Source organism: Perissodus microlepis, chromosome 11 (genome assembly GCF_051167445.1).
Source record: "Perissodus microlepis isolate ML-2025 ecotype Zambia chromosome 11, ASM5116744v1, whole genome shotgun sequence".
NCBI lineage: Eukaryota > Metazoa > Chordata > Actinopteri > Cichliformes > Cichlidae > Perissodus > Perissodus microlepis.
In genome coordinates, this window is record NC_140471.1 from 30,146,447 (window position 1) to 30,174,063 (window position 27,617).

A 27,617-nucleotide genomic window follows, 5' to 3' on the forward strand; every position below is an offset into this window, starting at 1 on the left:
ATTAAAAAATCTAAAGTAGAAATAAAGCGGTTCTACAAAATACACCGATGAGTCTTCACAAGCAAGTTTGATGCTCCCATCTAATGTGTGGTGGTGAAAATGACCAGAAAGACCTTCAGGCTCTTACTTAGACATTTTACGGCAATCCACAAAATGAAACAAGTAAAATAATTAGACAAAGAAAATGAACAAATATCCACAAATGAAGTCCAGTACTGAGGAAATGTTTCATAGTTTTAGAAAATTACATGGAAAATTGTCATAGTCAAGATGGTTTATTCTATCAGCTGAATTTCTCCCAGTGTCACAAAATAGTAATAGATGCTTCATCTTCAGTCAAGCTGTGATATATCTGATGTATATAAAGCATTTTAATATAGAGGCTCATAAAAAAACAGTAGAATGAAAAGGGAAAAAAAAACTGTATACAAGGGAGTTAAATAGAAAGTCAACATAAAGTTTTAGTAGAATTTCGCCATATCCATCTAAATCTGGGATTAGCCCTTGGTTTACTGTACTACAAATTTGGTTCACTTCTTCCCAGAGTACACTGGTAACTTGTGGTGAATCTAACCTGGAGTTTAGGTTTCAGACTACAAATCAACACATAGGGTGAGTTAGATACAAATTTCATCATCACATCCCTAAAACTAATTATCAGCAACAATAAAAATGTATTTTCCTATTATTTTCTGATATTGCCTTCCAATGTTATATTTTGCCAATTTGTCTACACTCTAAAAAGCGGTTCATCAGACCTGTTACCACCACTTGATTAAATGCAGGGCTGTAAGAGAAAATAAGTAATGCTACTATTTAGCACTGTAATTTAGCCGTTCTGAACTTAAGCATAGGAGTGGATAAGACTTATGAAGTTTCATGTGACAAAACACGATCATATAAGGATGAATAACACACAAAGCATGAATAACGTTTTGCTATCTGCTTCTATCTAATTTCAGTCACAGTGTTTTTTCTGTGAGAAGGATAAAAATAGGCAGAGTGCTTCTTTTTTTGTCTGTCTCTCATTTTATGTCTTTATAAAACTTGCAAAATGCTATACATTATATTACATTGTAAATTATTTTGGTTACTATTGTGATACAGTTTAAGTAAGTATTGTTTTTAATCTCAAGAGCTGTATCCATTGTTGTTACCTTTTTAAGACATCAAGTTGTGTGAAATATTATTAAAATGATTCACATAATCTATGCCAGGATGATACTGTCGGAATCTACTTGAAATTAAGACTTTATTTGTGCATAGATAAACTTCATTTATTATTAAAAAAATACTAAATGATTATTGTGGTGGATTATCTGTCTTTACTATCAATTTTAAGCAAGTTTAAAATATTAGTGAAGCTTGACAATTGTTTTTAATAATGGTTGAAGTTTCCTATAGCAATTTTTTTCTGTTTGTGTGGTCTACAGATAAAGGAAGAGTTCAGTAACTGTTCAGAATAACTGTAAGCCTTGAATCTACCTTTATAGCTAAACTTGACCACTACACCCCAAAACTAATGGCTATAGTTCATCAAGAGGATGAGCTAAAGGAGTGAGAATCAGGCAGATCACTGAGGTATGAATATTATTTAGACTGGCTATTTGTTGGTGATGACCCACAGCACAATACAGTTGAAATACACAGGGAAGTAGCCATCCGCTGCCTTGTTGCATAGCTTGGAGAGAAGGAAGAAGACTTTTCATGGAGTTTGGTGTAAGTAATTCAGCATTTGAACAAAAATTTAATCCACACTGATCATAGTCTGGATTTACACAGTTGTCATATTACTCTAAACATGGCTTGAACATGAACTGTTGTACCGTTGTATTATATTGAAATCTCTGATTATTCAATTTGAATTATTCTTAGCCACAGTAATAGGTCATCCAACTAATTAGGTTGCTTTTGTATGTAACTTTGTAATATTTGCAATTCAAATGCATTCCAACTGAATCGAGATTTGCAAATGTGAAAAGGGTTGACCACACAGGGCTCTAGACTAACTTTTTGCCATGGGCGTACCGGTACGCCTAAAAAGTTAGGCATACCGGCACAAAAGTTAGGCACACACAAATTTTATAATAATTTATATAATATAATGTGTTTTTCTGGATACACTGTGCTTTTTCAGCATTCAAAGATTGATGACACCGTGTCAGAGCACTGGCTATGAATTTCAGAAGGATCAGGCCTTAACTTAACAGAAAAGTTAGCAATAGTTCTTTTCCTATTACAGCTACATCCACTTCTGTCGTGCCTAGGCTGCTCACTAAGGCTGGGTATCATCACTGATTTCTATAATCCATTCGATTCTGGCTTTCAAAGTCCCGATTCGATTCAACTTAGCCTCAGACAGTCAGAAATATTATAATTCTGATCATTTATCAGTACTGACTTCATCAGAATTGTGAACATCACAGCAGATGCCTTTGTGTGAAAGTAACTGAGAATAAAACACAGAAAAACATGAAGGAGATTTTCCTGGTCTGGCTTTTTATAGCAGATAACCTTAAAAATATTCTACAATGTTCTGCATATAAAGTTTAAATTTCTTCAGTATTGAACAACAGAAAAATAGGCTTTCTTGTCCGAGGTCATTTAAGTGAAAAAAAGAAAAAGAAAAGAAAAAGACAGCAGCCGACAGCGCTGTAAACAACGGTAGACTGGTGGGTAATAAGCCAATGAATAAAATACAGAAAACAGAGATTGGAGACAGGAAACTGTTCTTGAAGTACAGAGAGAGATAGAGAGAGAGCTAGCTGTGCATGAATTGTGATTTTAATAGTCGTGGAAGCAAAACAGCAAAATTCATGACAACATTGATCAAATGTGAAGCGCAGTTTGCTGCTTCTTTTGCTGCTGGCTCGGTGAATTTTGGTTGGAGAGAGACAAAACCTGCAGCTCAGAATCAGCGCAAAAAGACGTAATCACAGCGCGGACCGGACGCATCAGAATCGCTAAGCTCCGACAGCGTGTCCGTCTACGGGCCGTCGGGTGAGAAAGCCGAGAAAGACAAAGCTGATTCTGATGCGTCGGTCCGTTCTGTGTTTACGTCTTTGTGTGGAATCCGTGTACCTGCTCTCATCTGCTGTTTGGTTGTTGTTGAAATGGTTTTGTGAGCTTTAATCTGACAATCTGGCGTTTCTGGCAAAACACAGTTATATTTAAAAGTCGATTCAGGATTTAATGAATTGATATCGCTTTATTCAAGCTACTCACCTCCCACTTCCACCTGCACTTTCAACTGGACCATGGCCAATCAGAGAGGTCCCGCCCCTTACTATCTCTGATTGGTTTAGTCCAAGATAGGGGCATAATGTGTGTCTGTTGTTGACCACAGGGAAGGTTGCAGATTTTTTTTTTTTTTTTTTGCTACCCGAACAGTTGGTCGCACAGGTGCAACCAAATGTTTTTTTTAGTCGCACCACTGAAAAATTTGGTCGCATTTGCGACCAAATTGGTCGCACTCTAGAGCCCTGCCACATTTGCAAGCAGCTGGAGGATATGCCTTTGTGTTCCCTTAAGGTTTTGTGAAGGTTATTTGTCTATAACCTTCAGACAACCTTCATGGTAAACATCACAGAACGTGTAACCTTAAGCAAATGTTCATTTGCTGGAAAGTGAACCACCTTCGTGATATCCCACAGAAAAGCAAGATGTAAGTTAACCCTTAAGTTACCTGGATAATACAAAATCCTCTTTTGTAGTACAGGCCTCAGATAGTTTCTTTATTATATACAATGCAAAACTCAAGAAAAGGTCTATTTCCACTTGTCCACATAGAAATGTTTTTTCCAGATCATATGGTACCCTGCTGAGTCCCCTCGCCACAAGCCTTGATCATGCTGTCCACATCCAAGAGTCTCCTGGGATTGGAATGATATCAATTTGGTCATGCTAGTGAGTCCAAGAGTCCATGCTGATGTCCCTGTTTTTTTGCTACATTACAAAGCACCAATTACGGAAGTGCCCCAGGCAAATGGAACAGTTGTGTTCAAATCAAAAGCAAGCAACATATTAAAAAACAAACAAACTTCGGCGCCATGAGCAGGCAGCGGCTGATAGCGATCCAGCAAAACTCAGTCTTTTTTTTCTACGGTATATTGTTTTGTTTTGTTTATTGACTCTTTTACCTCAAAGTGTATATACTCCCCTTAGCCCAGTCTTTATATTTATTCTTACTCTTACTATATTTATTGTTGTTCTTTTACACTGAATGGAACTGGAGCCCCGTCGTCTCATCTCTCTATATACTGTACTGTATATAGCAGAGATGACAGAGTTTACTATGACTTCGATTACGTGCCTTCATTTATGCTGCGCAATTTTTAACTAGGAAAAGAAGTCTCACCTTTTCTTTGAGCTGTTACGAACAAAATGAAAAGTGATGTACTCTGTCCTTACACGAGACAGCAGCAGAAATAATTATTGGTCGTCAGTTGTGCAACATCACCTTGTAATATATACAGGTAATATGGTGTTCAGTGTTGTTTTGAAGTAAACATACACTGACAATATTATATTGCTTCTTGATGTGGTTAATTTTTTCCAAGTTTCAATGTCATCTGTTCTGTGAAAATGTGAAAAATAAAATGGAGTAACCTGCTCGAAACTGACAAAACATCTATAAGAATGCACAAACAGACCTAAACAGATCCAAATTTTGTTGTAAGACTCATATATATATATATACACACAACATGCAACACTTTTGAATATCCAAAAAAAGTTTATTTATTTATCAACAACATTTATTTGCTGTAAGATAAATCAGATATAATTAAAATGTTCAAACCAAATATTGGAAAAAATACTGAAACTAATTTAAGGTTTTATAAGTCATGTCAAGAAGCATCCAGAGGGAAGTAACTAGTGTGTTTTTGAATTGGGGGAAGAGCAATTTAAGTCTTGTGACATGCCTACAGTAAGGAGGACAGGAATGCATTACAAGTAAAGTACTTTTGTCTGACAATAAACAGCATAACAACTACAAGTTGAGTGATAGGAGTGAATTCATCCACAAATAAACGGTTACAGGAAACCCAGTTTTTTCCTATATGACTGGGTTTGTATCAGTGACAGTATTACTATGTTCTGGCACCACCAGCATTAGCAGGGAGACAAACCTGCCTTCAATATTTTACCACCTGCAGTGACTATTTCTAGAATTGTTAATGTACTGTTTCTTACACTTTTGAGGATTTCTTACATCAGGTTAGATTATCAACGTTATATCACCTGATTCAAATAAATTAAATGTTTAAAAAAAAGAAAGAAAGAAAGAAAGAAATGTGGTGATGCCGTTGCCTCACATATCTGACACTCCCACCACAGTGCAGTTTTTCCACTTTTGTCATCTGAACGTATGTTGACAATCACTATTCCACAGGTCGGATTCCTTTGGCCTCTTCCATCTTTCTCAGGGTCTCATCCCACTGGGTGAACTGCTTGGACAACAGGAACATCTGCCAATCAAAAGGTCAGTTGTCAGTGGGTGGAGCTTTAGCTCAGCAACAACTTGTGTATTCAGAATTTCTCCATGACTGACCAAAGTAGCTATAGATATAAAACTTTGGTAGTTTGCTAATTAAGTTTAAGATGTTTTTGTTTGCCCTTTTTTGCCCTATTTTGTTTACCCTAAGAATATACTTATAGCTTTGTTCTCATAATCATTGGAATTTAAAAATTGAAGTGTACCATTTTGTTGTATTCTTCAAAAAGCTTCTTAACTTCCTGTGACTGAACCTCACTTTGGTCCTGTAAAACAAACAGAATAATATTTACACATAAAACCTAGTGAGAGACAAACCCACAGGAGTAGATGGAGAAAGAAAGAAAGGGCTACCTGCTGTTTGATGTGAATCTGTGATAAGCGCTGCAGCTTGGTGGCATGTTCTGGTACATCTGTGAACAAAAAAACAAGACCTGATGAGGTAAAACATGGAATACCACAGTAGGCACATCTATCACCCATTTAAAACAGGCTGAAAACCCTGGCTAAAAGTAGATAACAAAACTAAGCATAAGATCCCTCCAAAATGATGCCAGGAATTTAAAAAAGACAAAACAGACATTGTTTTGTTGGGTATTAATGTGTCCTACAAAGTGAAACTCACCTCTGATGTAGGTGCTGTCCAGCAGTGGCTGCAGGTTGCTGACCTGTTCCAGTAAAGCAGCCTGCGAAAGCAAGAAGTCCTCCTCTGCAAAGAGACAGAGCAAGAAATGGATTCAGCTCCTACTTGTTTTCAATATATAATAAATTTAATACTAATACAATTTGCACATATAGCAATCGACATTAAAGTTAATGCCTGTGTATGCCTCAGTAATATTAGTTTTCATTTGAATTTTTAAGAGTACTTACCAGCAAGGATGAACTCCAGCTTCATGGCATCAGGCACAGTGATGTGGTCTGTGAACTCGGGGTCCAAGTACTTTAAGAGGTCCTCAACTGTACCACAACACCAATGAGCATGATTAAAAGTTCAATTGGCTCAGTCTAAAATCTAAATAAAGAAAAAAAATTCTGCAAGAACTTTTGGTGTCTCGAAAGTTAAAGGTTGTCACAGAAATTTTGAGCCCTTTCAAGTTTTTAATTTTCAGTAGCCACATTACTAAACACATCAGTTTATAAAGGTATTAGTGATAAGCATCTAGGGCTGGGCGATATGACCCAAAATTCATATCTCGATATTTTTTAGCTGGATGGCGATATACGATATATATGTCGATATATTTTTTTTTAAAGCCATAAGGTAAGAACAAAAAGAGAGTTTAGTCAAAGCTGTGTCCCAGATGTCACACAGGCACTTTTATTAACATACAGCATAGATGTACATGAAGAAATTACTCAAAAATAAATTATCAGCATTTATTAAATAATAATGCTCCATAAATAAAAGAAAACAATGTTGTTTTTGCGCATAACAAAAAGCTCACAATTGTCCAGTCAAAATGTAAACTAAAAGACGATGAGCATAATAACAAAGACAGACAGATTTCACGGCAGCTCTATTCCCAAGTTCTACTGCGTGACTGACAGCCTTGAGTTTGAAATCCTCTTTGTAACCATGTCTCTTGTTAACAGGTGCCATTTATGCTCCTTGTACACACACAATACGGTAATATTACGTTGAAGCACAGTACGTATCACTCCGCGAGTTTCCAGACTACGGTAGCCGTAATGCTCCGACAATCCATCAAGCGGTGCAGCTCCGTAGCTTACCAAAGTCGTACTAAAACATTTTTTGACAGATTGCTGAGCGCCTTGTACCACATAAAATCGGCTGGCGGTCAGTAAGCACAACCAGAATTCATACATAAGGCGCACTGTCGATTTTGGAGAAAATGGAAGGATTTTAGGCCATGCAGCCCCTGTAGGCTACATGTCGTTAGCGCGGTTAGCTCGCTAACACGTTGACGCCGTCCAGCCCCACGCACGGGGCGATCCGCGGTAACTCGTTAACGGAGATTTGCCGTGTTCATCTTGTCGTTGCCTGCAGGTGAAGGGGGGGAGTTGTGTTCAGTGAAGGAGAGGCGAGGCCGATTAACGTTGCGTAGAGACAAAAGTGGACGAAAGAGAGGAAAACTTGCGGCTCCACAAGTATAATTACAAGGTAACATAGACTATATCGATATAAACGATATTGTCACATCTTATATCTCGTATGAAAATATATCGATATTTTTAAAAAACTCGATATATCGCCCAGCCCTATATGCATCTTAATGGTTAAGATAGTATTTGAAGGAAATGAAGGTGAAACACTAAACAAAAAAATAAATTACTGTATGTATCCGTGTATAATACGAATAACCACATCAGTGTAAAGTAGTTGCTAATTTTGAGTAATGTTAAAAATATTATTTCACAAAAATACAACAAGCCAGTAATCTAAAGTGTAGGGGCTGAGAGATTGACAGAGTGTGTGACTCACTCTTCTTGTGCAGAATCTTTACTCGTTCTCTCTTATTGGCCGTGTTGGTCAGACCGGCCTGAATCCTGGCCAATGACTCTGCACACTGCAGGGGAAAAAGTTAGTGGTTATCATCCAGATAGCAAGGTTTTTTTTTTTTGTTTGTCTTTTTTTTGTTGCTTTTTGTTTTTTGGTGGTGTGATATAGAGGAATATGCTAGCACATAAAATACATACAAGAGTCAAGTTTATATGACATTGGGAGATATAGAAGGTACCAACAAAACCTAATGGCATTTTAAAACAAATCTTTTCTACTCATGCTTATGAGGACTGGAATCTTATTATCCTAAAAGAAATGTGAGAATTAGCATGATGCAGGCTAAATATATGCTGTCTGTATATTCTGTATATTCCCTTACTACATTTAAGGTCTTATTTGGCTTTTTGCAGTACATATTGGATAATGGTCTCCACAGATGACCATTGGAAAGCAGTATTACATCACATGTCACAGGCTGTGCAGCTTCAGGACCAGAAAAAACAGGCATTCTCTTCTTCACCTCTCTTGTGCAATGTCTGTTACTTTGGATGGTTAAACCACGGGTATTTAAATTCATCCACCTTCACTACCCCTGCTCTTCCATATGACACCTGTCTCCTTATTCACATACATGCATTCTGTCTTGCTTCTTATGACTTTCATTCTTCGTCTCTCCAGTAGAGGTACATACTACCTTTTGCTTTTCTAAATTTAGAAAGCATTTTAAATCGTATTACTGTTTTAGTCGTTTAGCTTGTTGTAGTGCTGTCTTACAGGAACCTCATTCCTTAGTTTCGTTCCCTCTTATGCTACTTCATGTCTTGAAATGGCAATAATACTCTCAAATCTTTGAATTTAAACTATATTAAGCCTAACAGCGCACTGTAGCAATATCTCCACCTTTGGAATTACAAAATCTAGTGGAAAACAAACCAACTTAAATGCCTCTTTGTAAGCCAGAAAGTTTTTTTCCCAGATCACATGATACCCTGCTGAGTCCCCTCGCCTCAAAAAGCATCTCATCACTAGCTAGCCGAGGTTTCTTCGTTTAACCGTGTCAGACTATTGTATTGTTGATTATGATTAAGTTGAACAGACACAAAAGCACAGCGCCACAAAAACCAGGTTACAACGTACAGCTTTTTTAATGTAAACAGATGAAAGCTAAATAACCAACAGTTATAAAAAAAATAAAGGAATAGCTTCTTGATGGGCAGGAAAGTAAATTTCTCATATTTGTGCGAAACTAAATTGAACAACTAAAACAACTGCTAACATTCTAGTGTATAAATTAAAAAAGGGCGTTTACTCACAACCACCGTTAGCTCCGCAAGGCTAACAACTAGCATACATACAGATATACATAATATAAGCGAACCTTTGCAGGTTTTCCGCTCTTGTTTTTTCTCTCGCCATATATACGACTCTCTAGCGCCCGGAGACGCATTTCCAGGTTATCCATCTCAGTTGTTTTATCCATTCCCGGAGCTGCCGATGAACACAACAGATCCCAAACAGGCGGAGGAGAAGTACGTAGTTGAGAAGGGCCGTCGCATACTGATGATGCGTCGCCCGCCGGTTCTCTTTACCACTCAGCTATTTGGTGGGGGGTAGATGCAAAACCTACAACGCTTTAAAATACTTTAAGCATTTAATATTTATTTTTAAAATTTTAGTGTCTTTTTCAACGTAAAATTGCAGATCATTTGGTATGTTTCTGTAGTTGGTTTAGTAAAGATAGCTGTCGCCAGTGGTCGCTGTTTTGCGGTAAACGGGATATGTTTGCTGTTTTTCCGGTGTCAGCGGGGGAATGACAACATAGGCCCCTTTTCCATTCAATATATCTACAAAATATCGACTAAAAAGTAAGCCTTACCCATCTCCTTCTCATAGAGTAAGAATTTCTGTCTGTGGGAAATATTATCAGTACCTTTGTAATTGGACTTTAAACATTTCTTTATTAGGTTTCCATTGGTTAAGTTAGCCTACTTAGCCCTCGAGCTAACATCAGTTTTTGCTCTACAGCTGCGTAGTTTAACAGTTTTGGAATTCTTTTGGAGGTATAAGAGATGGGTCGCTACCTATCACCGAACTGTAACCTAGTAATAACTTCACTGGCAATTTACTTAAGAGATATCTAAGTTACCCAAACCTGAAGTGCGCCAACGTGGTGCTAGCTTAACTTGCATTGGTTATTGAACTGAGGCTCAGCGTTTGTGATGCTGAAAGTTTTGTCAGTGTTTGCTTGTTAGCCATGCTCCGATCTTTTGCTGACAGTAGGCGATTTATCTCTTCTGAAGCAGGCATCTGTTTGGGGAATTCATTCTTTATGTGCCACTGGGAGCAGCAGCATGGCAGATGACAAGGACGTGTTGAGAGACGTTTGGTTCGGCCGGATACCCACCTGCTTCACTCTGAACCAGGATGAGGTTACTGAGAGGGAAGCCGAGGCTTATTATGTAAGTACAGTTGTTCTCATCTAACATGATGCAAAATCTAGGCCTGACTTAACTTTTGTTTTTGGAGATTAATGCTTTCTGACGAAACATGCTTCAAGGAAGTCCTTCAGACAACACAGTCAGTAGGAAGCCTCTTATTTAACTTTTGTAAGGGTGCTTACAGAAGGATACATGGCCCAATTTCATAAGCATTCTGAGGATCCACTCAGCAGCAAGGAGTTCTAGCGTAAGAATGATGTAAAACAGTTGTCCAAGCAAAATGAAGGAACTAACTACCTCAGTGTGGAGGTGTAGCTGACCAGGCTGTCGTCTCACCTGAACCGAAAACATTAGTGAAATAGTCAAACCTACATAGATCATAGGTGTAGTTCTAAGTATCGTCTAACAAAGTGTTTTTCAAACATTTTGTTCTTGCTTGCAATAATTATATTTCTTTATACTTCCAGGTAGCCAGACATTATTGCAGTTGCTTTTTTTGCTTTGGCTTTGAGTGGCGTTGAGCACTGTGCCTCCTTTTGCTCTCATTTTTAGTCCAGTCCCTGTAGCTGACCATTCTCAAAAGAATATATATATATATGTGTGTGTGTGTGTGTGTGTGTGTGTGTGTATAGATATTAAACCACTTTACACTGTCCAATGAATCATACAAACATAAAAGACGCAAAAAACCTAACTCAAGGAATGAATCACTGTTGTATCTATGTACAATACATTTAGGAAGGAACCTGTTTTAAATTATATAGTGTGTTGTTGGGGGAAAACAAATCATTTGTTCACATCACTTTATTTTGAATCTATAAAAACTGCCAAGAGTAACACAGTTTGACAGGCATAAAATAGTATTTTTGCACCAATAAAGTGATTCCCATATAACTATTAGGTGAAAACATGACTTACCTCAGCGTGGTGCACAGGAAAATGGTTAGGTAGGTGGAAAGCAGAAGAGGAAATTGTAGGCCTAAAACACTATCTGGAGCAGATAAGAAGCATCTGAAATTCACACCCTTCAGAAATAGAAAAGAAAACAGCAAAGACCTGACACAGTAGAGGTACAATCTTTCAGTTGGTCTATCTGCTGTTCACTGAAGCCTCATCAGAAATTAGTGGAAGGGTGGCTGTCAAGAAGCCATTCTTAAGGAAGGGAAACAGGGAGAAAAGGATGAGGTATGCCAAATTACACAAGAAATGGACTGAAAATACATATTATGGAGTGATAAATCCAAACTTGAAATCAAACTTTGTTAGTTTGTACAGAGGAGGTCAGGAAAGACGTAGAACAGTGTGTATCTGTAAAGTGCATTGGAGACTGTCACGGTTTCGGGCTACATTTCAGCCAGGTGTGTTGAGTATCTGGTCAAAATTGCTAGAATTATGATTGCAGAAAAATGCCATCAGATTTTGGTCCATTAGGAAAGCATCTGAGTGGCTATGATCCCACATAAAAAATGCAGTAGAAGGATACCCGAATAGACCAGATATACCAAATACAGATTTTTAGCTTGGTAGAAGTGTGGAAACTCAATGTATTTCCATGTATGTTTGCACTTTTTTTCAATAACTTGCGGCTCCCATTTCCCATTAATCTAAAGAAAATACAAAGAAATGAGGGGTGGCTCATGACTTTTGTATATGTCTGCTGTATCAGTGTTTGTTACAGACTCAGTGGTTTACAAATAAATGAACAAGTAGACAAAAATCATATAGAATAAAAAACAAATACAAGTACATATAGATATGTCTGTGAAGGTTCTCAGTCATCCAGGTCATCGTAGTCTAAGGAGCTTGCAAAGAAAACCGTCTGGACTTCTTTGAGTTGCTTGAAGATGTTTCACCTCTCATCCGAGAAGCTTCTTCAGTTCTAAGGTCAAATGGTGGAGAGTCCCAGATTTAAACCTAGTGGGAGTTTCCCCCCAAAGAGGGACAAAGGACCCCCTGATGATCCTCTACCTAATCACATGAGCCAAGGTGTGAAAGCAGGTGTGGGTCACAATCAGCCAGGGTTTTGGGTGAGCTCATTGTGAAACCTGGCCCCACCCTATCCTGTGATTTCCTGAGGTCAGATGGCCCAGGATGTGAGTGGGCGTTAAGGCGTCTGGGAAGGGATCTCAAAACTGGATTATAGATGGCAGACAGTTGGTGTCGTAAACCACCACCTCTGTTCAAAGATGGTCGCTCACAGTGGACGTAAATGGCTTCTTTCACTCCTCTTTCAAACCATCTGTCCTCTCTGTCCAAAATGTGAACGTTGGCATCCTCGAAAGAGTGACCTTTGTCCTCTAGATGCAGATGTACTGCTGAGTCTTGTCCCGTGGAGGTGGCTCTTCTATGTTGTGCCATGCACTTGTGAAGTGGCTTTTTGGTCTCTCCAATGTAGAAGTCTGGGCATTCCTCGCTGCACTGTACAGCATACACCACATTGTTAAGTTTGTGTTTAGGAGTTTTGTCTTTCGGGTGAACCAGTTTCACACCTGGACTTCCCTTAAGGAACACAATTGCACTTGCACTGCACACCAATTGGGAATCACTGACCTAATGTAATGGACATTTCAGTTGAATACACTAGCTTTTAGACAATATTTACACAATATTTGGAATTACAAACCAGTCTGTGCCGAAGTACAATGACATGCCTATAATTTTTGCTTGTGTTTATACACCGTTCTGGGATATTTTGTAAGTTACTCTGTTTATCCTAAGGGAAATAAATGATGAGCTTTTAAAACTTACACCAGCAACACCGTGGCAATTTAAATTAAGTGTGTAATAGTTTGAGACTGTGAAAATGCTGTAAACGATAATGAGATCACTGTGGTTTAACAAATCAAAGTAATTACTGCTACACTATAACTCCATTTTATGGTTTCTGACACTTCTGATACTACTATTTCTACCTTGTCTCAATCAGCTGCTGTACAGACTGTAAGAAAAAAAAAAAGATACAATTGCTCTGCTGTTTAAAGGCATCCAGCAAGTGGAGTGTTTTCTTGTATGAAACTAAGTACATTTATTGATGTGAGTTAATCAGCACACCATGAATATCAATATGGCAGCTTCAGTTTGTGTTTACTGATCTCTTATGCTAGTCTTTAGTGATAATTGGATCTTCTCAAAAAAAAAAAAAAAGCAAACCAAAAAACCCAAAACAAACCCATTAATTAACTCAAATATGTAAACTGCGAATTTGTTCCTCACTTGGAGGGAAAATGGTTGCTCTACACTTTGTCTTTCTACCATTTCCTTCTCTGCTGACGAGTCTCCTTCTAAAAGTCCTCCTGTCCACTGCTAACATTTTTTCACATTGAGAGTTCTTTCAAGGGCTGTGGTGCTTTGTGAAAATTTTTTACCTCTGTCAGGATTTATTTTTAGGGTAGAGCATTATCGCAGTTATCACTAGTAGCTACTCTTAAGTCCTAAGAAGTCCTGTGAATACAGGCCATAGATTATGCAAATTTTTTTTGTTTACAAGTCCCGACCAACATGTACTTCAAGTTTCAGGGTATCCATGTAAATTAAGTGTTAAGAGTCTTTGAATGTGGTTAATTCTAGTGAATTGAGGGATTGTGATCTAACAGCAGTTACTATGTAGTTGCCGTAGCTATGCCACATAGCTCACATGCACCACAAAAATGTACAACATGACGCTACAGTTACTCTACAGATTGTTGTCTGCAATTTTTCAGGGATTTTGTTGAGTGTTGTTATGTGACATATATGATATGTCACAGTAAATGGAAAAAATAACAAAATAATTCATTCATTGTTTATAGGTGTCTTTAATTCATAACTGTGTGAGGACATTTTACTCATCTGTAATATTGGATGTTAATACACAAAGAACCAAGCAGACACACAATATAGCTGCTCATTATGTCATTAATGAGCACTTTCTAAATTTAGCCCACGGCTACCATGTAGTTCAGAGTAACAGACTGTCCTTTATTAATGCACCTCTTCCCCTGTTCTCTTACTTTATCAGCTGCTGTTACCCAGAGTGAGCTACCTGACTCTGGTCACAGACAAGGTGAAAAAGCACTTCCTCAAAGTGATGAGAGCAGAGGATGTGGAGGAGATGTGGTTCGAGTACGAAGGAACGCCACTCAAATGGTGAGAGAATAACTGCTGTTGTTTGAACTCATTTCAATCAGTGCATCAATGGAGTTTTACTTTTCCAGTCATGAGATGGTGGTTTGGCATTCGTGGAAGACATATGTTAAAAGAACAGAATCTCATTCTCTGCTTATCATGTTTAAAGTTTGTTACTGTCGTGATTATTTTTATAGAAATGTCTACTGATGAAATGTCTTTTGGCTGATCCGGTTAGTTTATTGTCCTACTTTATAAGACTGACACCATATTACAGCTAGCAGTATTATCTGGAAACTGGGTTGGGGTTTAATGCTATATTTAGGCATCATCTTGAAAATAAATGTAGTCAAATCTCTTCATTGGGAATAAATAATCTATTTGATGTAATTGTCTTTTGTTTTGCTGCCTTGTGTAAACATATATGTTCTCTAAAGCGTTGTGCAGTCAGGACTATGTATTCATGCCACTATCAACTTAAGCATTCAGGAACAGCACAGAAGCTTTTGCCAGTATTTGCATTTCTTTTGTGCCTACTGACTGCTAAAATCAGAGCCAGTTATAAAGATGGAATTACAGCACGTAGCCACAAGATGTCAGTAGTGCAACACAAGTGATTAGCCTATTTCACAGCCTAAGTAATAGTAAATCGCTAAATAAAAAAGTAGTCATTAATTACTTGTTGTCATATAGAAAAGTAATTTTATCTTCTTAACCGTTATAATAACCAGTATGATCAGCATATGAGTACAAACATGAAATGCATGCATTATTTTAGGCTCTGATGAAGAAAAGCCTCTTCATTTCTGAAACATCGAAGCGTGTTAGGAACCCCTTTCTAAACACTGGAAGTTAGGATTAAAACTGTTATGATTATATGTTATGGTTAAACTTACCAAACCACTGCGCAAAAGAAAAAACATAGGATTATGTGAAACAAAGTCCTGATAAAATGATCTATGTAAAGATGTGACTAGACTCTCTAGTATAAGTCATAATCTTTAGTATAACTCACCAGCTGAAAGGCTTCTACAGGGGCCTGGATTTGAGTCAGTCCTGGGCCACCTCCAGTGTGTTTTCCTCCCAGTCTCTCTCCCTACTTCCTGTCTACTCTACTGTCTACAGGTGATGCAACTGATCAGCTTAAACGTTTCCAAGCCCAAAGATAGGGGTAAAACTAGTTTCTTGGCTTTGGGAACAGATACTCCCTGTGATGCTGAACACAAACATTCAACAGGTTTTTCTCTTGTACCATAATTTTGTTTTTGCATTTCATGGATACAGGCACTATCCAATTGGAGTCTTGTTTGACCTCCATGCTTCTAACAGCGTCTTACCCTGGAGCATCACTGTGCACTTTAAGGTAAGAGCTGATCACAAGTTTATTGTTTTGATAAGTCTTAGCGCTCCTATCAAATTTGTTTCTAGAAGCATGAAGTTCTGTTAAACCTCTTACTTGCTCAGCTACAAATACAATACAAAATATTGGAAATAAATATACAACAAAATATTGAAATAGGGATGAATGAAGAGGATTACTCTGGTTGGTGAACCAAAGCAGAGACAAAAAGACTGTGTTAATTGGCAGTTAATTATTTGTAGATATGTCTGTAGATATGTAAATAAAATGGCCTGAGAACATGTTTTCCTGTTTCTTGTGGTATCCCCATCATCGAGCTTTAAATATTTTTGCCATGGGAATATGTGTCAGAATTTTCCAGATCAGGACCTGCTCCACTGCCCATCCAGCTCTGTGATAGAGGCTCACTTCATGTCCAGCATCAAGGAGGCCGACGCCCTGAAGCACAAGAGCCAAGTTGTCAATGACATGCAGAAGAAAGACCACAAACAGCTGTGGATGGGCTTGCAGAACGGTGAGACACACGCACATGCCCATTTCAGGGTGTGGCGTTGACATGCACACAAAGAATACATCCAAACAGATTGGCAGATGATCATGATGCATAAACAAACCAAAGAGAGGGATGGTCTGAGTTTGCAAACTTCTTTCCAAACGCCCACCAGTTTGTATTTCCACACCATCATTCCAAGCAGATTAATGTCCTACCGGCTTTATAGAATAGTCAAAGCTTGTGTTGGGAGAGGTGTCAGGGAGAACTGGATGCCTCTGATTTGTGGTTTGTTGTAAAACTTGTGCTTGTTTTTGAATTGCAACCCAGTCTGCAACATGATGTGCCTGGAATGTCTGCTGGTCAAGCTGATTAAAATGGTAACTATAAACACTTCAACCACCAGGACGGCAGCCACCCTTTGGACCACTCAGCAGCAAATGTGTCATCTTGGTTTTCTGTATAATTGCCTGCTTCTTAGTTATTATTAGAGCACACAAATGTTATTCCAGACCAGTCACGCTTATATCTAAATGTCTAAAGTGGAATTTATAGTTCTGCAAATGTGTCCGTCTGTGTACACGTTTCCATTTCGAGAGGGTGGAGAGAGGGATTTATACCGACTGCTGACGCACTCCCGTGCAGTCCTCCGAAATGCTACATCTACATCGCTGGAAGTGGATGACATATGCGTCTCCCAGATGCTGACTGGTTGATAGTGGACCAAAACTACAGCAGAGTTCACCAGGAAAAGAAGAACTGCAAAAAAACCCCCTTAAAGATAAAAAAAAATCCAGGATGAAAAGCACAGAAGGTGGCTGCAGTGAGCACTTCTTGACGTCGTCAACACTCCGTTTCAGTTCTTTGTATGTTATAACTTCACTCTTCTCCGTGGCTGGCTGACATGAAGAAGAGTGTTTTTGGCTGATGGAGCAAAGCAAGAATGACCCACAGACTGGTTGTGCTTTTCCCCTGCCTCCATTTAACAACAGAGCTCACTGCAGGCACACAGGGTATCCTTGGACTGGGGCAAACAGTAAACACACCAGCCATCCTGAACAATAAATTCTGCTTAAAGTAGCAAAAGCCATTTATATGAATATTATTACAAATAAGTCTGCATCTAACGGTTCTTTTGGTTAGTTTGCATACTCTATGGATGTGAAAATTGTTAATGCCTATCTCTCAGATAGTTTGCTTATAGTTGTTATTATCCCATAACTGTCAAAACTGCACACTGTGCATGTGGCATTTGTAAGAGTCGAACAGGTTTGCAGAAAAACCCAAGGGTGTCAAACCCGCAAAACTTCAGCTGCTTGTCTCTCTCCCACTTTCCCCTGAAACTCGTGGTGTGAAAATAACAAAATATCACATTATTATGAAAAGGCAGATAAAAGTGAATTTAGAAGATTCTTAAAAAGATAAGGTTATGAACTTGTTTTTTTAACTGAGGGTTTTGTTTAAAACTGCATTTAACAGAGAAGAAGCAAGTCCTTTTAACCTATCCAAAAAGAAGGAGTTGGCCCCAGACATGAAAGTGAAAGATGAAACTTAATCTGAACTAAAACTTTCACATCCAAAACAGACCAGAAACAGAGAGGTCTCAAACTTTCATCCAGGAGAGAGAAAAAACAGACTGTTCATGTGAAAGTAAGGCAGGGATGCAGGTGGGGGGTTTGACATTAGCATATGCTGTGGAAACATTTTGATGGTGAAAGATCACACTGTAACTAAAAGACTAAATTCTTGTGTTGCTTTGACATTTGGCCCGAGTAATACTGACACTAAATTTCAGTTTTAGTGACGCGTCTCTATCTTCAATTCAATTCAGTTCAGTTTTAATTTAAGTTACACCCACTCAAAACAACAGTGCTTTATATTGCACCCGCTCCAGCTCACTTAAAAACCAGAAAATCCCATAGAGTCCATGCACCCAATCTTAAATCTTCACACTAATTAAAATTCAAGTGAAAGTGATGCATTTCCTTGGAAATTTTATGTAGTAAACATAAACAACACAGGCTGTTGTTTTTATTGTTTATGTAAATTGCTAATGATACCCAGTCATATGTGTCCCTCAATGCCACTGCAACACAATCTTCAAAATAAGAGCAATAAATGAGGGCCAGACTAATGAGTTAATCCACAAATTGACCACCTCCTATGACCAGTTTTCATTCACTTTTTATATAAGTAAATACATTTTATATAATTATGTCAATGTGAGTCATTTTAATCTTCACGGCCCACACTTTGAGAATCATTGCCCTAAGCATTTGGGGACATTAAAAGGAAGAACTGTCTGTTAAGTAGAAGAGACTACAAGCAGCACCATCCCAGCCCACTAGCAACCTAGGACCTGTTAGTACTGTTGCTGCAGTGATCTGGATGAACTGAAGACTTTTAGAACAGCTCTCTGAGGCAGATGTTTCTCATTTTAATAGTATTGCGTATATTTAAGGCTATCCTACGCATTTGTTTCGTGAGTGTTAAGAGACACATCCTGGTCAAAAATGACTCAGAGATTCCTCAGTGCATTGCTGGAGGCCGGATAATGTTATCCAGAGTAAATGTCTGGATAGACGCCATGTTTCTGTTCAATAATCAATTTTTTTTTCGTAATTTAGAAGTAAAAATGACAGATGTAAGATGTACCTGTGGTTTAAAAAGTTTATGTATGTCACCTGGCTTTAGAGATAAATATTACAAGGTAATCAGCATCAGCAACATCAGCACAGCGTTTTCTAACAGTATAACTGTGTGATGTCAGAAATATTGGTCACAGCAGAGAACCCTGTGGAGCCACGTTGCTAACTTTTGTCTGTGAGGAAGTGAAAGTTTGCATCTATCACATTAGTACAATTGAAAGCAGCACAGTACATTTCCTTTAATACCAACGGTGTATTCTACTCTCTGTAATAAAATGTAGTAGGTGGCATTGAGTGCTACACTGAGGTCGAGCAGGACAAGCACAGATCAGTCCACTGTCTAAGGTCATAAAAAATAAATACTAACCTTCACTAGTGCTGTTTCGTTGTTATGATGAACTCTAAATTCTGACTGAAACTCTTCAAATAAATCATTCCTCTGCAAACTATCGCATAGCAGATTTACAACAAGAATTGGAAGAGTTTTCAGAATGAAAGGAAGGTTTGAAATCAAGTAAGGGATTTTTAAGGAATTACTTAGGAACAGCAGCCTGAATTATTTTGTGATACATATTTAAAGAAAAAAGTGTAATAACAATAATTTTTATTAATGGTAAGACTTATTTGAGTAATCTTTTAGGGACGGGGTCTAATAGGCATACTGATGACCTATTAAAAAGTTTATCTTTGTGTGATTTTTATGTTATGCGTCTGTTTTTGTGTCAGATAAGTTCGACCAGTTCTGGGCCATGAACAGGAAGCTGATGGAATATCCCACTGAGGAGGGAGGCTTCAGATACATCCCTTTCAGGATATACCAGGTAACATACATAAGGACACACGAGTAAAACTTAAAAACCACAAACCAAACTCTTTCCCCCACAGAAATATGCTTTGAACATAGTATTTCCACTTTGCACAATGTATTTTTAATTCATTGAAAGGGAAATTTTCCTCTTCTGCCCTGTAGATGGTGCCAAAGGGCTGTGCAAAAGTAAAGAGTGTTTCTTTAGCAGATAAATCAACCAATGATTCCTCCAGCTACTCACTGCCTCTCTTTGTCTACTGTAGTCTACTGTTGAGGTCACAAAAACTATTACTTGGAGTCACGATCTGTATTTAAAACAGCCTGTTGATTTAAAAGAAAGAAAGAAAGAAAAGAATAGAACTCTTGATGAAATGAAAGATAAAATGAACTCTTCTTTCCTTTAATTTTAAACCCTCAGATAATAATTCCTACACAATTTAAGAATTGTACCTAAGGATGGGTAAACATTGCTTCTGCCTGCTATAACTCTACATTAACAGTAAAAGAAAATCTTGTCAGTCATCCATGTTAACCTCTTCTTGGACCTTTTCTTGGTATATTCATAACTTTAATAAACAATAAGAGCCTTGGTTCATTCAGTTTAGAACACACAACCAACAGCATACATGTCAGTCATAATATTCACCTGACACCTGAGTGTAGGTGGTTTTAATTTCTTTTTCATGCTGCCCGTAACTTCACTGCTTTACATGTTCCTACTTGTAGTCGTGACCTATGATAAAACAGTTGCTCTGTAAATGATGAAAGCAAATCAAAAAAACAAAATATTTCTCGCAATATGCATGTGATCTGTTGTGCCTGGGTTTCTGGGGAAGTTATTCATTTTTTCCTGTACATTTGATACCTGTAACACTCACAAGTTTTTCTGGAGTTTCATTGACCCATGTTGAGCCAATGTGTAAGCCTAAGGGTTCAGTCTGGTTTAAGGAGGTGCAGGCAGACAAGCAGCCTCAGGTCGGGTGTTTCCACTACGCCGATATAGCTTAATCCTGACTCAGGTAAAAAGTCCCTTTGGAGCACAGAAACAAGAAGGGATGAATAAGCAACTGGAAAACATTAGCCGTCGCAAGCCAGACAGTGGGGGAAAGCGCTTTGAGTCAAGTGTTGGGGGTTTCTACACCGATCACAAATGGCCGAAAAACGTCTGGAAAATGAACTTTACAACTTCTAGAGTACTTGGTACAGTTCACAGAATGAGTAAAAATGCATTTCTACAACAAAACATGGCATGCTAATGGACGAATCTGTAGCACCGCTGTAAACATATATAAAACAAGTCTGTTTTTATCTTTCTTGTTACCGAAGAGTATCATTCAGTCCAGTCAGGGAAGTAAATAGCATGAACACATCTGGAATTTTGTAGCAAAACATGTTGACAGTCTGCTTTGAGTCTAATGCCTCATTGTGAGTGCAGAAAGTCCCATCACTGTTGTTCTGTGAACAATTTAAAACTTTAGTCTGTCAAGGCAAGTTAGGAAATATAATATGAAAAAAATGGAGTGGCAAACAGTGCAAAAAATAGATCTGGTCTTAAATGACTGTGTCAAGTGTTATGTTATGGAACCGAAAGAGATTTGTAGATGTTAATAGCACAGCAGGACTTCAGTGTAATGGTAAGATGCTAGAGTGAACTTTCCTACTAAGCATATTTTTCCGTCACCATATCTGCTGTGACTGCTGGTAATTTCCCATCATGACGATTTATTATCAAGTGTTTTAAGTTTTAATTAGACGTGCTGGGCTCCACATATGGCAGCATTTACATTCTGCACAACAACAAGGGCGACGGAGCAGCTGTCAGTCACTGTCAGCGCTGACTGTTTTGCATGAAATTCAAAGCTGAAAATGCTTGTTTTTACTTTCACATCTTCAGCACATAAATAAAACATTTTACACTTCAACAAAAGCATTCTTGTTTTCAGTAATAAAACATTAGCGACGCTTTAAAGTGGTGCACAGAAACATGCAGTCCAACCAGCTCAGCCCGCCCTCTCCGACATGCACTTGTTGCAGCCACAAAGCTATGTAACTTCTCGTGGGTAGAAGAAACCCAAACCTTTCTACTTTTGGACATTTTTCATGACTTAATTGAAAGTTTCAATGGTCATTTATGAGCTGTGTTGGTTTCATGACAGTTGTAGCATCAAAGCCTGTTACGAGCTCACATTGTAATTTCCAAATACACTAGAGAATGTCAGCATCATTCCTGAAAAGTCTGGATTGTTGTGGAGATGGTGTGGTTTTAGTCTTACAAACTGCTAAATATTTACAACCAAAGAAAGTCTGGAAAGTCTAAAGAAGAGTGGGAACAGAATCAGTTCATTATGATCTTAAAAATACTGCAGCTTTCTGCAGTGCTAGGCAATTACTTTCACGGTCTTAAAGTGCTATGAGTGTCCACAGAAGTTTGCAAAAATTGTTTGGAGAAACCAAAACTCATGAATGTCTGTATTGTTTCGTAAGTAGGGCACAGCTTTGCTGAGCAGTAACTGTGGCTAAGTAAGTAGCCTGCTTTTAGAAAGGCAACGTTTTGCCTTTACCTAGATGACCAGACACCTTTTTGTGTTTGTTTGTTGTCGTTTCTCTCAAATGCTGTGCTCTACGGTGTTACGTCTACAGACTGTAATGCTTCTTTATGACATAGTTACAGTTTGAGGTAATGAGGCTAATTGGGGATAACTCAGTAATAATTCCTAATTGACAAAGTTAGCGGCATTTATTCCTTTCTGAGTTTATTACATGCTGATTACATACCTCCAACTAGGTGTGGGCAATATAGACACAAAATTACTTGACAGTATTTCAAGGAAATTTCCAAGAATGATATTTCTGAAATTTTAAAAAAGCAGTGTTTTGTCATGATTGCAGCTTGTAGGCAGCAGGGTTATTCGCGGAAACAAATGAAGAGCATTTTCCATCCTTTTTTTCCAACGAGCTTCTGTCATTGGTGACAAACTACTTAAATTAAAGTGTGAATTTATTTTCATAAGCTGCCAGCAGCAGCAGGGTAGTGCAGTGCAGTAATATAGTGCTATGACTAAAGTCACTTAACGTTGTAACTCTTTAGCGGCATGCATATTGCCACAAATTAAAAAGTGAATTAAAACATCTCAGGTAAAAAATATTTTTTATCTTAGGTTGAGGTTTTTAACCAGTTGCTTAAGGCCCTGATTTTCCACCAGGTAACCGCATCAGTAATTTCTATCCACCGTTTGCTCTTCCTGTCATATGGAGTGCAACGAGTGACTGATCCAGAGATGCTCGGTTGAGTCATTTGTTTACTTTTGCTAATATATCCTCCTCGCGTGCTTTCATACCTTGGTTGTGCTCGACAAGTGTGTCTTTACCTCGAGTGTGTCTTTACCTCGAGTGTGTCTTTACCTCGAGTGGTGAAACAAGTGTTGTGTTTGCACCTTAAGCGGTAACAGTCTTCTTGCATATTTTGCAAAGTATTGTGTTTTTCTAGAGGTTGTTGATGTAGCTATCTTTATAGCCACAAAATCATCATCAGATCCTGCCACACAGCTCTCGTTCTCAGACATGCTTGGGCTTGTCTCGTTGTACAACCATATCATTAATATTGCAATATGATACTTTTATATCATGTAAAAACGTACATTGACATCACTGGTGATATGACATGGCACAGCTGCACCTGTATGATCACACAGCATAGCAGCAGGAACAGTTTTGGATTCTATAATAATCAAAATAGAACCAAGTTAATAACACCTCTTGGTGTATTGTTAAATCTTACACATAGTTTACATGATGGCTTGTTCCATCACTTCTAGTATTATGTTTGCAATAATGTAAGACTGGTCTATTTCACTTTAAGGGTTCAATTAAGCAATAAGTGTTACATATCCAGTGTCTGAAAATGTCTGGCTAAACCTGATCATCTTAAGTTTAATGTTTTTAAAAACTCATCGCAAACCCAGAGGAGTAGTATGAAGCTAGTTCAACACAGCCAAACCTTGCTTTGGATTATGCTTCAACAACACAGTTGTAGAGGACTGTTCGCAGTCATCTGGCAACCACTGGTATCAAGAGAAAAATGCATGTTTCTGACTGATTGTGAGTGGTCGTCTGCCGAGCTCAGCTGCAAAGATGATGCTGCACCAAAAGCCGCCTTATGATTGCTTTGGTCACTAGCAGATTGCTGCGGTTGTCTGTCGTTAGTGTGAAAGACACCAGCTAATTTGCAACGACTCACAATTGTCCTCTATGAGTAGCACAAACTAAACCACTTTTCACTCTTTCACTACCACTTGTTGAGTAGTTTGCCTGTATTTGCAGCCAGTGCTACACTGCTGTTGCTGTTGTTCTGTATGACAGACAGCAGCAACCTATTAGCAAATAAAGCATTTACAAGGAGGTTTTCAGTGCAGCACCGTATACCTCTTTGCAACTAATTTCATACTTGCAACTTCCAGAAACATCCAGAAACCACTGTCAGCAGCCAAAATACACGCTTTCCGTAGCGATCAACAGTTGGCATGTTGCTGATGAGTTTCTAGGCCTGCATGAATGAGACTTAAGAAGTTGACTTGCCAGGAAGCATTAACTCATTAGGGAATACACATTTTTCCCATTTGTGACTGGTGGTTGCTAAATGGTTGCTGACAGGTCTCTAGGCCGATGTTAAAGAAGTAGTGGTTGGCTCAACAAAACCTAAGAACCCTATTAGACATAGTCAGCATAACAACAACAGTTACTACCTTTCCTTCTTAATCCAGGATTTCTTCATCAGGGTCATAAAAGGGCACATTTGTTTTATTGTTCAGAAAATGGATTATACTCAGTCTGCCAAATACATTTCAAATGTCCACAGGCAGCAACTTGTAAATTTGTAAGTTAACATGTTTATTGTATCACTAAGTGCTCTTTCGTTGCTGCCATTTATTTCTAACACCAGGGGAAATGGCTGATATATAGAAATAACATTTTTTTTATTCAAGCCGAAGTGAAAGTCTTTTTTTATGGTTGTTATCTGTGACAAATAAAGATGGCTGCTTTGATTTTTAAGCAGTATCACAAGTGTGGACCATACCAGCCAGCAAATCAGGAGATTGCATAAAAATATACTTATTTGTTCAGCATTCCTATTTGAATATATGGATATTGATCTAGCAAAGTTTGGCTCAACAGATTTGGAAATAAAAAATATCCCTACAACTGAGAATCTGTATTGCTCTTGATAATGTCATCAGGAAAAGAACTAGTGATTTGTACAGCTGATTTCAGTAGGAAACTCTAAGAATAGCTTGCTCTGGAGGAAATAAATATGCAGCATTATGCATCTTTAAATATGCAGTTACCATGGTAATCTAACCAGGTCAGAAGAGGTCCTCTTAATGACACTTAAAGGTTTGGCTTTGGTCTCTACACACACAACTAACTCATTAATCTTGTTGGAGTTTACGCTCCTCAGATTTGTCTTTTTGAGTGGAACATTAATACTTTTGAAGAGTGAGTCCTAGAATTAGGGGGAAAAGATCTAGAACTGGATTTATCCTTTAATTAAAAAGCTTTATGCTCCACTACAAAGGCCAAAACAAAGGAAGGAATTAAAGCAAGCAAAAAAAAATAATTACAATTTCTTTGAAAAGTTTCAACATTTGTAGCAGCTCTCCAAGGCATATTTTGTTGCTATGAGTATAGTATTTTGCTAGCTAGATTTGTTATGGCAAGACCAAGCATGATAAAATCAAGCTAAGCCACAATCTTTGGAAAAAAAAGTAGATAGACTAGAATTGAAATGGTATAGACGCTGAGAAGAACAAAGCTGCTTGGCACTCAGGAGTCATTGTGGATGTCTTAACACGAGGCTGCCTTCAACTGAAAAAAGACACCCCTACCCTCCACCTACCAAACACGCACACACACACACACCCTCCCTCAGTGAGGCCTTCAAAGCCAGATTGTGGTCTTTAGTGTAAATAACATGTGCTGGGTTTGATGCAGACAGAATTAATGACAACACTCAGTCCAAATAACAGAGGGCTCATTTCCGTCTGGCCTGCTGTCCTTATGGAGATGAAGACACCTCATTGGCACGAACAACACATTTGTCTCTGTGTGTGCGTGTGTCTGCATTGTCTCCCACAAACATCATTAATAATTATTATTCGTAGAATTAAACTTCTGTTTTAGTATGAATGCTGCTTTGTTTCTGTTCTGGTCAGATCAAATTGACAGATTTATATTTTAAACCCTGTTTTCCCTCCAGGCTGTAACAGTGTAAATTATTTAGGTAAGGTTAATGAACAACCACAAATTCTCAGAATAGCTTTTTGATGGTCATGACATACTTTTCGCAACTACCTTTCTGTGTGAACTTATACATCTGCCTTTTCAAGCTTCTGTTTTTGTGTTGCAATTTTCATTTATTTGTATTTGTCATCAAATTGCTTCCACTTGAGCACTTTTCTCGTGTTATTCAGCGTGTGTGTGTGTGTGTGTGTGTGTGTATTCCTGTGTGCACATACACTGGAAACCAACAAACCAAGTGAATCTTTCTGCTCCAGCAGTGACGCCACTCAGTGATTTAAAGAGGCAAACGGGGCCGACAGTCTCGCTGCACGGAAAGTGAAAATTACTATCCTGCTTTTGAAGACCGTTTACATTGTTGCTGTACAGGTACTCCTCTCTGTTCCTGCTCCGTGACTAAGTGCTGAGTCACAAGCCCCTGATGTGAAAGCAGGCAGTCCGCCTCCAGCCACCTCTGTTGTGGTGTTTGGAGGGTGCCTGCTTCGAAGAATACAGGTTTATTGCCTCCGAGATATCTTGTAATGGCTGAGTGAGAAGAGGGGGAGGTGGTGACTACACAGACAATTACAAAACTTGGGAATGCTGGAAACAGTTGTGCGTAATCTTGCCACAGGCAACAGGTGATTTGCTTGTTGAACTCGGGAAGAATGTTTTGCAGCATTTACAGTAATAAGTTTCCAGGATTTCTAATCTGCTGTTACTGCCAAGCCTTTTGGAGCAGAAATTGTGCAGCCATTGAAACAAAAAACACTCCTACGAGACAGTAAAATACCCCCTGTTTTTTTTTTCACTTTTAGGGGTGGGACTCGATTAAAAAATCAAATTCATTAGATTCTTTGTAATTAATTAATCTTGATTAATCGCAAAAGAAAATTTGCCCCAAAGCGCAAATGTTTGGGTTTTTTTGTTTTGTTTTTTTGTTTTTTTTTTTTTTTTATTTTAAAGGGTTTTATTGGGCATAACTAATAGACATGGACATAAATATTGTAAACTCAAGCTCTTTTAATCTATGGGGGAAAATGCATTGAAACTGCATTTCAATGCAAAACAGAAAAAAATAATATCCCTGGCCAAAATTGCGCAGACTTCAAAATAAAGTGTTATTTTAAGAACTTTAAGTACATTTTCAAAATGGTATTGTCTTTAAATAATAATAATAAAAATTTTAACATAAAGTTCAGTTTTTCTTCTTAAAAAAATAAGGCAGAAACTTAAAAGGTTATTTATACAGCTTCACCTTTAAACTCTGAATAACCTTAGCTAACGTTATTTTGTACATTAGGCTAAAACAGTGTGAGCATTAAACATTTTGGTGCAAAAAATAACAAATCTGTTGGACTCACAATTTACTGTCCATCTCTTTCAGCCAGTTACTTAGGCTACGTTCACACTGCAGGTCTTAATGCTCAATTCCGATTTTTTGATCAAATCCGATTTTTTTGTCTGCTTGTTCACACTACAAATAAAATGCGACAGCAAACGTGCTCTAGTGTGAACGCTCAAAGTGGCCC

General features: G+C 38.1%; 2 protein-coding genes across 3 annotated transcripts in view; one reads left to right on the top strand and one right to left on the bottom strand.

Annotated features, from left to right (window-relative positions):
• Positions 1 to 4,715: 4,715 nt before the first annotated feature.
• dctn3 (dynactin 3 (p22)) lies at positions 4,716 to 9,523 on the bottom strand. The gene is made up of 7 exons (XM_084944031.1): positions 9,343 to 9,523; positions 7,944 to 8,028; positions 6,371 to 6,457; positions 6,123 to 6,206; positions 5,852 to 5,910; positions 5,704 to 5,763; positions 4,716 to 5,471 (listed from the first exon to the last, which is right to left on the bottom strand). The coding sequence occupies exons 1-7, from the start codon at positions 9,442 to 9,444 to the stop codon at positions 5,385 to 5,387; spliced, it is 564 nt and encodes a 187-aa protein (XP_084800157.1). The 5' UTR covers positions 9,445 to 9,523; the 3' UTR covers positions 4,716 to 5,384.
• Positions 9,524 to 9,590: 67 nt separating this feature from the next.
• The window catches only part of atg5 (ATG5 autophagy related 5 homolog (S. cerevisiae)), a 45,103-nt gene continuing 27,076 nt past the window's right edge, over positions 9,591 to 27,617 (top strand). Inside the window, exons 1-6 of one of the 2 annotated variants that reach the window (XM_084944028.1) lie at positions 9,591 to 9,829; positions 10,265 to 10,423; positions 14,400 to 14,527; positions 15,791 to 15,869; positions 16,218 to 16,380; positions 19,731 to 19,825. In XM_084944028.1, the coding sequence (XP_084800154.1) occupies positions 10,316 to 10,423; positions 14,400 to 14,527; positions 15,791 to 15,869; positions 16,218 to 16,380; positions 19,731 to 19,825 (573 nt within the window). In that variant the 5' untranslated portion in view covers positions 9,591 to 9,829; positions 10,265 to 10,315. The remainder of the gene's footprint in view (positions 9,830 to 10,264; positions 10,424 to 14,399; positions 14,528 to 15,790; positions 15,870 to 16,217; positions 16,381 to 19,730; positions 19,826 to 27,617) is intronic. The other variant, XM_084944030.1, reaches the window with a different exon arrangement.

Bases quoted from the DNA above. Each gene is read 5' to 3' on its own strand.
- dctn3 (XM_084944031.1), bottom strand. From the start codon at position 9,444: ATGGATAAAACAACTGAGATGGATAACCTGGAAATGCGTCTCCGGGCG. The intron at 8,029-9,342 runs GTTCGCTTATAT...TTTCCCCTGCAG, and splicing joins AGAGCGGAAAACCTGCAAAG to TGTGCAGAGTCATTGGCCAG. The intron at 5,764-5,851 runs GTAGCCCTTTCT...TTTGTTTTACAG, and splicing joins AGATTCACATCAAACAGCAG to GACCAAAGTGAGGTTCAGTC.